The 14,627-nt window shown below is 38.5% G+C and overlaps 1 protein-coding gene across 1 annotated transcript in view; it reads left to right on the plus strand.

Moving 5' to 3' along the window:
* Positions 1-14,627, plus strand: part of GRTP1 (growth hormone regulated TBC protein 1) — a 40,034-nt gene extending 25,407 nt beyond the window's left edge. Inside the window, exons 6-8 of the mRNA XM_074151737.1 lie at positions 11,599-11,771; positions 11,894-12,079; positions 14,125-14,627. Of these exons, the coding sequence (XP_074007838.1) occupies positions 11,599-11,771; positions 11,894-12,079; positions 14,125-14,214 (449 nt within the window). The 3' untranslated portion in view covers positions 14,215-14,627. The remainder of the gene's footprint in view (positions 1-11,598; positions 11,772-11,893; positions 12,080-14,124) is intronic.

Consider the following 14,627-nt stretch of genomic DNA (forward strand, 5'->3'; position numbering starts at 1 on the left):
CATGTGCTATTGCTCCTCTGTCACTGTCAACAGATGTTTTTTCTGCATCTTATAGGAATTCATAACACCTTTTTGCTGAACTTGATTTGCACATTCTTGTCCTTGTCATTTTAAATATCATCCTGTCTCTCTCTCACAAATCTTTTCACTATGTTACTCTGTTGTGCCTTGTGTGTTGACATGGGACAGTATTTCTCAGTTTAGGATTGTAGCAGCTTTTTCTTTTTTTTCAACATTGTTAATAAAAATCTTACATTAGGTGTAGCCTGCAAGCATTCTTCAAGGATCAATCTACCAACTTTCCTTCAGCCTAGTGCTTTTTAGCCTTTTGTTTTTTAACATTTTTTTACCCATGTGTAGTGCCTGGTTGTTTATCAAAAAATAAAAATTGAAACAGAGTTTTGAATGATGAAATAGTCACAAAAGTAGCGGACTACACAGAACTAACTTGCATTATCTGCAAGGACATAAGGTTTGCAAAATACCACTTTGGTGGGAAGCTTAGCAACTGCCAGTTAAGGCAAAGGTCTGCACGTTGAGATAATAGATAATCTAACACACTTCTGTTTTCAGCTTTCTGTGGTTCTTGGTTGTACCAGCCATAGACTTGCAGGTACTGCTGTGTAAGAGATTAGGCATAGTAAAAGACGTGAATATTTGAACTGAATAATAACATAGTTACATATCAAACACTTGTATATCCTCCTCTTTTGAGTGATTCATGCTATAACGTTCTTTAAAGTCCCATCATACAGACTTCCAGGTTTGAAGGGAAGGAGCACTTGAGAAATGCAGAATGCTATACTACCTTTACAGTGCTTCTATTTGGACCGCTTGCTTTTAGTTGCATTTAAGCATGTATTGGTTTCGTTCTTATGGCTGAATTGATTTTAATAACCCTGATTGGGTATTGCCAAGGAACCTCTGAATGCAGAACTGGCTGGGCAGCTGAGTCTTTTAAGACCCGCTTCTCCAAAGGAGAGCGGAACTTTTATTTCACATGAAACGTGACATGAAGCTGTGCAGATAAGAGACTTGCTAAACCTGAATAGTAGTAATGTTGAGCTGAATTTGCAGCCTGTGAAGGAGACCATCGTGGTGAAAAGCATGTCCTTTCACGGAGAAGACTCAAGCACCACAGGCATGTGCCTTTGGTGTGGAAAGCGCCTTGCAAAGTTATGCATAGCATATGTGAGCTCATGTTTGCAGGGTAATTTTTGATAACCAGGCTTTTTTATAGCACCATCAGCCCAGGAAGTTTCAGCAGATCAATCATTTCTGGGCTGTTTGCTTATCTTCCTCCTCTGGCAGCACCCAGCTACAGGGCCATGAGCTGGCTGAGTTCTCACTCATCCTTAGAGGGTTCCTCTGTGATCGTGTGTGAAGCCATAGCAGTACGCACCTCTGAAGAACGACATCGATTCTACCACTAGGAGAGAGGAACGCTTGGCTGGTAGGCTGGATAATTAGGAGTTTTGAAATACAGGATTCTGACATGTTTTACTGTTAAACAGCAGCCATGATGAAAGCATGCATCTGTGAACATTAGAGGGCAGTTGTATTTACCTAGGAATTAAGCATGCAGTGTCCTGTTAAGCTGAAGGTGGAACATAGGAGTCATCATGTGCCTGTATTTAGAACCCATGATAAGCCTGAAATGCTTATTACTTACAAATCTGAACTGCTGGGGGATTTGGGAGACTTGAGTAAGAGGGAAATGGGTAACATGACAATGAGTTTTTCTTGAAAAACAAAGAATTTTTCTTTAAAATTATACACATATTTATAGTTGTGGAATAATTTATTTCCTGTATATATTGTATGCTTCTCCCTCACCCTCTTCCAAATCACAAGCCTCATCAATAAGAGAACAATCTCAACATTTAGTAGCTGTACTTTAGGTAGCTGGGTAGAAACCTTACAAGAAACTTCTGTTTTAGGCACAACTGTATATGACAAGAATATACATGTTGTCAGCCTTACTTTTGTGAGGAAACATGCCAAGTTTCATCTATACAGCAAAAAGACCCATAGCGTTTAAAAATGCTGAATAACACTGTGTTCCTTGATACGGCTGTATTTACACTGGAAGCAGGACCTAAATGACTTATTCCACCCAAGAGAGTCAAGTATGTCTCTTTCCTTCTGGCAAGTAAGCCTTGTATTAATCTAATTTCATTATGTTGGACTTGTGATATCTTCAGTAGGCCTTCTGTGATACTACTCTGGATGGCACTGCAGCCTTTGGCTATCTGTGCAGGCAGTGGTATTTGCCTGTTTTTCTCCCCAGTAAATCAAAGTTTCATCCCTTTCAAAAGCCACCAGCAAAATAAAGTTTTCAAATGAAATCTTAGTTCAGTTAGGACTGATCAAGGGTCAGATTCCCTGGCTGCGTACAAAGGAGGAAGGTAAGTAGAGTGGTGGAAACACAAAAGTGTGGGTTTGGGGAAAGAGGTCCTTTTTTTTTTTTTTTTTTTTTTGAACATGTAAAAACCAATTAGTGGCCAAGCCTTAGCATGCAGCACAAGGCTTACTTAGTTTGTGCTTTATATTTTGTTGGAATAGTCATGTTGGAGGGATGTTTACTTGGTTTGGGTTTTTTGTTTGTGGGGTTTTTTTAATTTTAGCTAATGTCTCTAGTTGTGAAAGCACTAATGCACACATGTGGTATTGCAACGATAGTTTTGACAGAGCTGTCCCCGTGTTAAAGGGATTGTGCTGTTTTAACTGTGGAATTAAAGCAGCAGAGGCACAAAGCCAAAGTGAGTAGCTTATTTCATTCCTCGTAGCATATATTTTTTGGCCTTCTAATGGTCAACCAGGGTTCTGCATGTGCAATTGCAATTTTAGTAATATAACCTTCCTGAATATGTTGGCTAGAAGCATAACATAATTCCTGACAAATACATAATGGGGTTATAGCTGCTCAATGCAGATCCTAATATACAGTTTTGTATTTTAACCCGTAAATCCCCATAAGATTTATTCATGTGCTTGAAGTAATCCATGTGTTAAATATCAAGACTCATAAAACTGGAAATGTAACTGGATTTGCCAGTGAGGAAACACTAGTATTTCCTCCCATTCCCTCTGCAGCAGACTCTTTTGGCTTAGAGCTCGTCTTTGTGAAAGGTCCAAAACTTGAGACCTTACCACTACTCCTAGTAGTGTATTCCAACTACAAATCACTCTTACTAAAAATGTTTGCTATACTTTTTATTGGAATTTGCCTGTTCTAACTTGTAGCTACTGCTTCTTTTTAAAACTTTCTCTTACTATATTGAAAAGAACATAATGCCTAGAGTGTTTTCTCTGTGAAGTGGTCAGCTTGCTTTTCGCTTTCCTTGCATAAATTCTACAAATAAGAGAAGTTCCTTACAGAGCTCAATCTTTGTAAGTAGTGTTTATAACCCTTTCTCTCATGTCCTTTCCAGTTCAACTTCCTGCCTTCAATTTGAATATCAGAGCTCGATGCAGTTTTCTAACCTCAGTTTTGCTAATGTCATATACAGAGATGACATACTCTCTCCTTCAGTAGTAAATATATCCAAGGATTACTTTGGCTTTTCCTGAGCTAAGACGTGCTTACTCTGGATTAATCATATTTGCAACTAAAGATACTGCAAAATTGTTTATTTTAAATTGCTCAACTGTATCATCAAGTTGTTTGCTGCTTTTTTTTTTCTTTTTTTTTTTTAAATATAGCATAGTATGAAGAGACAGTGACAGGAGGCTTTGATATTGTTTCAGAATATAGCATAATGCATACGCAGCATAGGTGGCTACATGAATAATGTGTTTGTGGAAGGAGATGTGCTTTGGGAGTAAAGGAAATTATGTGAAGAAAATCATGTGCAGTGCACAATGGTAACTTTTGTTTACCTAAATGTACAAGAAGCGACTCTTTAGTTTCAGAGAGATCCTTGGGACATAGAACCTTGGTTGAGTCATGTGTTTTATGCTCGGAAGACTTGAATGCTTTACTAAGCTTTCAAGTTATGGCTAGTAGAGAAGTCTCATTTGTTCCTCTTCTAGTTTTAAAACCTGTTGCTTCAAGATTAAAATTAATTCTCATTAGCTTCCTCAAGCCTGAAGTAAGAGGATTGTAGCTTTCATTTCCCTTCCCTTCAGATTGAAGGGTTGGATTGGTTTCCCTCTCCAAACATCAGGCTAGAACCCTACCTGTTTGTCCAGCTTTCTGGACAGAAAGCCTCTGGATTTTTTTAAGTCTCCTGCTTCTGTCCTACTCTTTTAATAATGTGCTCAGTAGTTCCCATGGCGTGACTGTAGCATTCCTGTAAAGAGCTGAAAAAAATGTAACACTGGGGTTCTTCTTAAGTGTGAGAGAATAAACGCTGTGTTTTGTGCTGAGGTGTTAAGAATAATCTTGTCAGTGCAGTGAACTGATAAAACAGCTATTCTTCCTAATCCCATAGAGGAATTAAAATAGCTACAGATCCAGGAATCCTTATTCAGCAGAAGTCATCAATCATTAAGACTCACTGTACAATTGTAAACTCTTTTTTTTTTTTTTTTTTTTAAAAAAAAAAAAGTTTGTTTCCTCTATGGGTATGATAAGCAGTTGAGGTAGTCTTCAATGCTTGTTCATGAATTTCCCCTCCATTTGAGGAAATCGGTGTTAAAAGTCTGTCAAAGGGTTTTGTGAATTAAAAGCCTTGGCTCCTGGGACCATCATCAACCCAGTAAGCTGCAGCCTTCTCCAAAAACTCTTTAGACTGGTGCAGCTCACAAGAGTGCAATGTCTGGAGTCAGGCCAGGCCGTTTGGAAACAGCCGAGTGGTGAATAACCTGTGCCCAATAGCAGTTTGCTCAGTTATATGTAATCTGTACGAGTGCGCTCTGGTTGCTATAACTTTAATCTAGACTAATTTTAAATGATGCAAATGTCTCTACTGAGCAGCACATAACAGAAAGTTAGTATTTAAAAAAAAAATAAAATAAAAACATCAGCCATTTTCATTGTCCATAACTAGGATGTCTGAAAGTTGCATTCGTGCTTTCTAATGTGCCGCCAACTTCAATTTGTTTCTCTGAGAAGTCTTCGGACTCATGGCGTCTTTGTTTCTTTGTATTTCATCTCTGCCTTCTGTAATGTCTGGAAGGATATAATCTTTGCCTTTCTTTCCATTGTCTTTATAATTAACAAGCATCCTTTGTCAGTTTCTAACCGGTAGCTACTACATCTGCTCAGAATCCCACTGTGCTGTGTGAAATGCGAATAGGAAACCAAAGGGCTCTTTCTGCTCCACGTGATCCGTTTTCGAAGTACAGGATCAGAAGCAAGAGGTGAATACAGGAAGATGGGATTGTGTAGAAACACGGCCTTTCTGTGCTTGCTGAAAAGGTGTTAATAGTAAATTACTTCTCAGAATAATATTATTCTAAATTTTGTGTAATTCCAGCATCACAACCAATAAGCAAACATCCATAAAATGCTTGCATTTTCTTTTTCTTTTTTTTTTCTTTTTAAAGGTAGTTCTGCCATCCAAAATGAATTGGGCTTGCTCATGGTTTTTTTTTTTAAAGCTAATGTTCAGTTGTGAATGATACAGCTGCTGCTGGTTCTGATGTGAGTTCAGTAACTCAGGACAGAAGTTTGGTTCAGTTTGGTTTGATGAAGGAAGAATAAAATATGGCTTGAGCCCGTTTTGGTTGGTAGGTTTGTTGGATTTTTATTTTTTTTTCTTTCAGTTCCCTGGAGGATTAGGAACTTATGTTTTAAAAATAACATCATTAAGAGTTCAGCTTGTCATTTAACCACGTATCTGCAGGATATCACTTTGGCCAGGACATCTGCAGGGGGTCACTTTGGCCTGATATTGCAAAAAGAATTGGCAGTACTTTTGTTTTCCTGCTCTTCCTGTTGTGACTTTCTGATTTCCTCCCAAATATAGGTTGTCCAGCTTTCTATGCCAGGCTCGTGATGTAGATTCTTAGAAGATCTATTGCATCTCTTTGGACCATGCCATGGTAGAAATAAAACAGCAGAACATTGCCCTGCCTTCTTGGACAAGTCAGGCTGAGATTTGCCAACAGGGAGAACGAGCGAGTTAGTAAAGTGTGTAGGAATAGCATAAATGGCATTTAGATGCTCTGAAGGTGAGAAGGGACTGCTATCAGAATCTAGTTTGACCTCTTTGTAACTGAAGTGATGAAACTCATTCCATGTGTGTTGCTTTAAGTTCATAAACTCGGCTACGATAGCATATCTTTTTGGAAAGGAAAACTTTGTACTGCCAAGGTTATTTAAAATAACCCCTGTTTTCAGTAACATGCAAATAGCCGAGTTTTTATAGTGAAGGATTACTGGAAGGGATTTTTTTTTCCACAAAGGCACATGGTGGAATCTGTTTCTGTTTTTACTTGAAATATAGAACCAAGTGCTTTTCATAAAGTTGGCCAGTTCTGTCCATGGCAACCTCTGCTTTTGCCTGCCAACATTGAGTTCTGCTCTGTTTGTCTCTTCTGGATTCCAGTGAAGTCTGGTAGCAAATGGTAATGGGATACAGCAAGATGTTTTTGAATATTGCACACTGGTATAACAAATGAGCCATTTTGGCTTGTTTGGGGGAGGAGAGAGAACTTTAATGCCCTGCCCTGGCTCCCATGGACATTATAAACATATTCTTGTGAATAAAATACTTAACTTTTCTCAGTCATAAGCAATGTAAAACCAGCTTATTTTTAATTTTTCAGTTTGGTTAAATAAATTGGATTGCCAAGACAAATCAGTCAGTTTGTCCCAGGCTGGGTTATTTAGGCTCTTGAAATAATAGTTTGAAATGCTGGAAGATAAGTAGCAGAGCTGAGGTCTTGTCTTGGGTATTTCTATAACACTAAGAATTCATATCATGTTAGTTCCAGTAGGAGTATTTATATTTAACTTGACATATGCACAACAGACTTAAAGGATTCTTTTTTAACTTCTGCAGCTCTGACTTGTAGAGGTAATTTAAGGTTATAAGAGTACTGCTTCTTAAACTTTTATTTTTGGAACCTCTTAATCTATTTGTAACGGAGAACAAGGTCATAGAGTTCCTACAAGCTTTATCCTTATTTCCTGCAAATCTCATTACTGCTCTGGAGCACAAGCAGGCAGTTATGTCTTAGTCCTGGGCATCCTGGTAGGATTCAGAGAGGTGCTAATCATTGTGACAGGGAGACAGTGAAATGTAGTTTAAAGACCATCTCTGTCAGATGCTGAACTAGGATACGTTTCAAGCGAAGTGACAGCATGCAACAGTCAGTGCAGTGTTAATAACAAAAAGCCCTTTAAACAAGGGAAAAAGTTCCTTCATCTAGTCACCTGTGTTGTACAGTAGCAATAAAATACCTGGCAGTTGGTGAAGCTGGCTTTTCCTTTTTGCTGCGCAACTCCAAGAGGAAGAGAAGCCAACGATCCTGGCAGAGCCATGGGGCGCTACTTTTTGGGGTTGGAACTTTGATGAGGAAGAGGCACTTGGTGGGGTGAATTCCACGTGGGGTGCTGCCTGCATTGCCCTCTGCTACGCTCTTGGGCACTCCTAAACTTAGCAAGGCATCCAAAATCCATAGGCAGGCACCAGGAATGACAGAATGAGCAAAGAAGGTGCATGTGGGTAAGCAACAAACAAAGGAAAGCTGAGAGGAAAGTAAGGAAAGCCTAGGGCCAGGTTAGAAAAGAGCATGGAAACAAGGAGTTTCATATTGGGAAACTTAATTTTCATCTAGACGTTTTTCTGGAATTCAATAATAATGATTTGATAATAGAATGTAATAATAGTTTGTAATACAATATTTCATGTATTGTATTGCCTTCCAGAAGAAAATGTGATGAAAAGCAATGTAGTGTGTGATCACCTAAATGTTAACATTATCGCTTCCGTTTGACAATTTGAGGACTAAAAGGAAGCAACCTGACTATGTGTTTTTTCAGGAGGATGATGCATTGTCAGAGGACATTCCTGTCAACCAATTTAGATCAATAGATATACAATATAATTAGCCTACATTTGTGTTATGGTTTTGGTTTTTTGATTAGTAAGTGGCAGATTAGTAGTGGTTACTGACTCAAGTCCATTCTGGGTCATCAACTGCTCAGTATTTTGCCAGTTTATTGAGAGGGAAAAATAATTAATACGCTAATTAAATGTGGATTGTGCAAATCTAGAAACTTCAAATAATTTGTAAGATGGAACATAAAGCTAATGTATTTTGGTGGTAGATGAGTAAAAATAACTTGTACAGTATCTTGTGAAAAGCAGCTTTGTGGTGTGGGGGAGGGTTAGGCTTGTGTAGACTTCTTTCTAAACAAGGATATCTTGACTTTAGGGAGAGATTCTGGGCAGAGCAGCCAATTATAGAAGATTAGGAAAATAGGGCACACAGTGAAACGTTTGCAGCAAGGGAGAGCTGCAGGATTTTTGCTGAGGGGACGTTTCCAGAAGGCTTAGGGACTGCACATCCCTAGCAAATAAGAACAGAAGAGCCATGTAGGTTAAATGTTACCAAGCACCTAGGCACCGAACCGAGTTACAAAATCATTTTTGTTAGTCAGACCAGACATGGACCCTGAAAGGTGGCTCGAGCGTGACGCTGGATCCTCTTCTGCCTCGCCTGTGTAGTTGTGGCTAACCCTGAGTAGCCCTGAAGACTTGGCGGGCCCTTGGCCAGAGTGCCAGGCGTGGGTGCTGCTGGCAGTGCTCCAGGGTGGCTGGAACCCTCAGGGGGTAATGCTGCCCTCAGAAGATCCATGTTAGAGCCCTAAGGTTAGATCTGTGCTAGCCCCTGGGCTACTGCAGTGCTCTTGTGTTCTTGGTAAATGATCTGTGGGTAAGTTTTCCACAAATACAGGGTCCTGTAGGAATGTTTCTGGAGGACTGGAAGTGAGGCTTTCCTAATTTGAGGAGCTAATTTTGTATACATACATTTATTTATAAAACTGTATATATAAAAATTATATTAAATGATAATTATATCAATTATGTGTAATAATTATAACTAATACCCAAATGAACTATAATTAATGTACAACAATTACATATAAAGAAGTCTTAGATGCAGATTGTTCTAATGTAACTTCTTTCTGTTGTGAACTGGCAGCTAATATCCTGGAAAAGAGCTGCTACTCAGTTATTGGCATTTGCATAAAATCGTTAATCACTCCCGCTTGTGCAGTGGCGCTGGGCTGAATGGTGCAGTGCTGTGTACCAGGACACATGGGAGCCCCCCGTGCTCCACGAGGAACAGCAGGAGGCTGCCCCAGATAAATGAATAGTTCCTCTTTTCCTTTCTGTCCAGCAGTACAATCTAACAAACTTGAACAAAATTTTAATTTACACCGAGGCTTCCCGGCTGCTTGCTGCTTCAGTAATTCAAGAAGTGATGTATCCAAGTTGCCCAGCTATTAACTTTTTACTCGCCAGCTCTCAAAAAGCTGGGTGGGTGTCTGGTTGCGTTCTCACTGAGATCCTGACATTTACTTTGCCGTACAAATTAAAAATAGCAGCTGCTGTTGATTGCAGCATATTGGATGATTGCAGTAGTGCAAAGGAGAGAGCGTGTGGGCTGCTTTCCTTCCTCCTGAGGACACTTGCCGGTGGTAACCTGAAGAAGTTTTAAGTACTTGCATGTCTCAGCAGCACAAAAAAGTAAAAAAAAAAAAAATTAGTTTGTGGATGTGTGAGAGGAGGAGGAAGGGTAGGAAAGGGAAGAAGGCTTGTTCTGTTATGTGAAATGCGATTCTTGGTTTTTCATTGACATTAAAGCAGCATTTAAAAAAAGGATTACTCAGGCAGTTACCATTACCTTCATTCCAATTCACAGATGAGCACAACACTAACACAAAACGTGGAAAAAGAAGTTTCTGTGTTGGCTTTGAGGTCATGCTGTGATTCTGTTTGGTTTAGTACACTTTTTCATGGAGTTACCTGTGCTTTAGGTCTCAGAGCTTTCCCTCAAGCAACTGAAAGGCAAATGGTTACAAGAATGTATATAGTGGCAGCGACTCTTATGTCTGTAGAGGAGTTTTAACAACTATCATTCTTCAATGGAAACAAATTAAATAAGAATCACAGACAAAAAGGTAAAGGTTGAATCTGATGCTCCTTAGAACCATAAAAATGCCTGTAGATGTTCCTGCAGTTTGAACAGGACAAATGAAGAGCAAATAGTTCCTGGGGTGGGAAGTCTGTTCATGGAAATCATTGACACAGAAAAGAATGGAATATTAAACTGCTCTTTGTGATTTCATTAGAGAAATTAAAGTGGCTATAAATGTACTGCATACCTTGGGCATCTTCTTAAACTTATTTGTGGCACTGGGAGGTTTTATTAAAATTATTTCAGACAAATGGACTTCGCTCTGATTCCTTCATCTTCATGTGAACAATCAGTCTATGCTGTGTGTCTGGGAACCTTGGTAGACACCAGCTAAGTTAGAGAAACCTGAATTGCAGCTTTCCAGAATTGGTGAAGGAAAGAAACATAGAGAAAGGTGCTTGTGTTAGCAGTTATTTCTTTCAATAAATAATGTTAATAACATAGGTCTTGTCAGCAAAGCAGTAGCGAACCATCCATGGTTAATTCCTAGGGCTGGAGCCATCAAGTCCAGCTTAAATGTTTCTGTCAACATCTAAACCCAGAATATGAATTCCTTAAAATTCTGTGTAACTCTTGTCCCATGCTGGACCATCTGAACTCATACGAACTAAAATAATCTTTTTCTTCCCTTCCTTAACTATACCCAGAACGTCTTGGTTATAGAACAGAGCTGCTCGGTACTCATCCTGCACCTTGGTACTGAAAATACTTACCCTGTCTAACAGGATGTGGAATAACAGTCGAAGCATGCTCCATTTTTCTTAATTTTGGATTTAACAATTTAGTGCAATGACCAGCAGCGTAGGAGATATAGGTCTAATTTCAACCTGTCTCTCAGATAAATTAAGAAGGAAGAGATGTTACCTGGGGGAACTTTGTCATTCACTTCTTCCTAGTATTATTCTATGAAAAGTGGGATTTCTTTGGCTCAGAGAAAAACACTTAACAGTTAGGTCATACCCTAGGAGTGGTATTTGGCCTCCAGCACCACTGCACAGCTGACACTCTCAGAAATTCACATTTCCAGTTTGTGACCGGACCCAGTCTAAAGTCTATCAGTTTTGCATTTTTTTTTTGTTACTTGTCTGGGTATTATATGGGCTGGGAGGTATGCAGCCCCCACGTACGGGAAGGAAGGGGTGGTTATATTGAACTGTTTAAATATTAGTAAGCCTTCTGTAGTTTAAGCGAGTAGTTAAAGACTACCTAGATTACCCTTGCTTGGGAAGGAAGAATGAATTGCCACAAAACATCGGAGAAAAAGAAGATACTTTAGTAGGCATGAACGAAGTGCTTGTGCAGAGGGCTCAGCCATGGCTAAAGAGAATTCCTGTATGACCACACTGCAGACATTTTCATTGCATGGTTTAATTTACTCCAACTTGGGATTCATAGCCTCAACATGCTTTTATGTGCTCAGCTGTACAGGAAATTCTCTTCACTTTTGTGGAAAAATCACATCCACAGACTCTTGAATTTTGGTTTCTTCTCTCTAAGATTATTACAGTCCTGCAATGTTGGGCCTGAAAACTGATCAGGAAGTCCTTGGAGAACTTGTGAAAATGAAAGTTCCAGCTGTGGCAGAGCTGATGGAAAGACATGGAGTCATGTGGACCCTAGTGGTGTCACGTTGGTTTATCTGCTTGTTCATTGACATTCTTCCAGTAGAGGTAATCGGTAACATAAAGTTCTCAATATATACTCATGATTATTATTTCATTTGTAGTGCTTAAATAATAATTACCTACTGGAAATCAAGAAGCTATAATCTGAATTTTCTCTTTTCCTGCAGACTGTGCTCCGAATATGGGATTGTTTATTCTATGAAGGGTCAAAGATCATCTTCCGCGTGGCCTTAACCTTAATTAAGCAACACCAAGCTTTTATTTTGGAAGCCACGACTTTCCCTGACATTTGTGATAAATTTAAGGAGATCACCAAAGGAACATTTGTAACAGAGTGTCACAGCTTCATGCAGGTAAATTCTCTGCAGCTTTTAGTTGCTACAAACTAAAACCAAGACTGACTTAGAAATGCTTTGCTCAATCAAAAAGATGGATACAGTTAGGAGAAATGTATCTGTAAGAATTGCCAAGAGGATGAAGAATGTTTTTATATAAGAAATGTAAACCTTTTGAAGATTTAAAAGAAAAAAAAAAAAATATTAGCTTCTAAATCCCTACACAGCAAGACATTCTGTCATACAGGGAAAAAATTCTTTTTGCCCTTTTAACTAGTTAAGGCAGGATGTCTGACCAGACAATAACTTTAGTTCATTCTTTCAGTGAACTACGCATTGTGTTCCTGTATTTTTTTAAGATTAATTGTAATAGAATATTGTAGAATAGACACAAAGTTAATTTTGAGCTTGCATTGATAAATCTTCAGTGCCAGAATATAAGCATTATGTTTAATCAAAGAACAGAATGGTAGCACCAAGTTCTTTTTTTCCAGACAAAATCCATGAAGTTGAGTGCTCAAGTCTTATGATAACCTGAAAACTAAGAATTATTTTTTATGCCAGATCTATATAAAACACTAAATTCACTGCTTAACTCAGATTGAAATGTGAAAGATATTAATTGCAAAAAATATAACAGAAGCACATCTGTCATAAATCACTTGACCAATTCTGCTATCATTGTTTGCTAAGTGCGTACAAAACTACATCTCAATAGGTGGCTTCTACTCCCAGGAGAGTCTTGTGCTCATGTCAGAGCTCTGTGCATAAGTTAGTTATAGCAGGATATAATTTATGTTAGGTTTCATCTTTGCTCACAAAGAATAAAAATACCCTTAACTTACTAGTGTTTGCGAGCCTTTCAATGAAAGGAGCAAGAGAAAATAAATCACAGGTACAGCTTAATTTAGAAGGGAAATGGTTGAGGGATTTTCCCATTCCATAAAGGGTTTATAATAAAAGTTTTGTTTAACGTTAGCTGCCATGAAAATACCAGTTCAGAGGCCAATATAAACACTTGACCTTGAAGGACTTCCCCCTCCTGCTTAATTACATTACATTTTACAGCAGCTGGTTTTAGAAAAATCACGTACCTTTTTCTTGCAGTTACTCTGAATAAAATGTTTATTTTAACTGTGTTGGTTACTGTAGTGAGGGGGCTTTCAAGGCAACTAAATAAACAATTTAGGTCAGGTTCTTAAATTTATCTTTGAAACACATACTTTGGGGTTTGGTTCTGTTGGTTTGTTTTTTTCCAAGCAGTATAGATAGTGGAGGTGATGACAGTTGAATATTATATGCCTCCCCCCACCCCTGAACAAAATCTTAGTTTTCAGTTTAATGCAAATGCAGACTTCTGTACCAGAACGCTGTTCAAAACTGGCTGAATTATAATCTCATGTCCAGAGCTGTCACGTTACAACTACAGAGAACTGAGGGGCTCACACATCTTAACTGTAGATTAAAGTACATAAACTTCCAGCTTGCTTTGTAGTTCTGTTCAGTCAGAAGTTTTAGATGAAATAGCAAAAACAAATGTATTGTTCTTGAGCAACAAGTCAAAGCAAAAAAATACTACAGATGTGTGACAGCATTTGAAATGCCTCACTATCTTACATCCATATATATTGCAAGAAGAGCAAAGGTAATATAGCAAGGGATTAAGAGTGATTTTTTTTTTTTTGCAGTAGGAATGTATTAGTTTATGTATGTATACGTTCCAGAGCTTGGCACTGATGCTTTGTAGCATTACCCAGGATAGTTTACTATGTTCTAAATATGCCTGCCATCCACCAGCACAAATGCCTTCTAAAATAATTGTAACTGGATGCTTATATTCAAACTAGTTTTTGTGTCACTTACAGCACTTGTTTTGAGCTGCAAGTTTACTGTAATGTTGTTACAGCAGAGTAGGTAAAGATGCTATGCTGTTACAAGGAGGAAGCGTTTTCACAGTGTGGATATCAAAGCAGGGATTTCACACTTCAGAGAGTCACACAAGAATTCCAGCATGTTGGCCAAAGCCAGAATTTTAAGAAAGAATTTTTTCCTTTTGCCCCCAGAAAATATTCACAGACCCTGGAAGCTTGTCCATGGCAACAATCAACAAACTCCGAGAGACTTGCAGAGAGAAGTTGCTTTCTCAGGGATAACTCACCGTATTTAACCAGGTGGCCAGACACTACAGCAATTGACACATTCCTCTATTTGCACTGACTAAGGCACACTTTAAGCTTTCCACGAGTTAACTGACACTTGACCAATTGTTCCTGCCTTTCAAGTAAGTGTTGTTAACACTTTGTACTGTATGTCAGACTTCATAACTGGAACTGGTGGTTCTGTTGTTTTTTGTTTGTTTTTTTTTTTAAGAGGATTAAAGCGTTTTCAGAGTAGAATGTGACCAGTGTCAGGACGCTCCTTTTGAAAAAAGCAGTCACCATACTTGTCTCTTCAGGGCATTTTGTAATGTTAAAACAAACAGGTGTATAAAATTACATATCCTTCCTACTGTATTAACTGTGACACTGCTATCATTTGTACAAAATAAATTTATTTAATTTGTCAG

This window comes from Numenius arquata, chromosome 1 (genome assembly GCF_964106895.1).
Source record: "Numenius arquata chromosome 1, bNumArq3.hap1.1, whole genome shotgun sequence".
NCBI classification, from domain to species: domain Eukaryota; kingdom Metazoa; phylum Chordata; class Aves; order Charadriiformes; family Scolopacidae; genus Numenius; species Numenius arquata.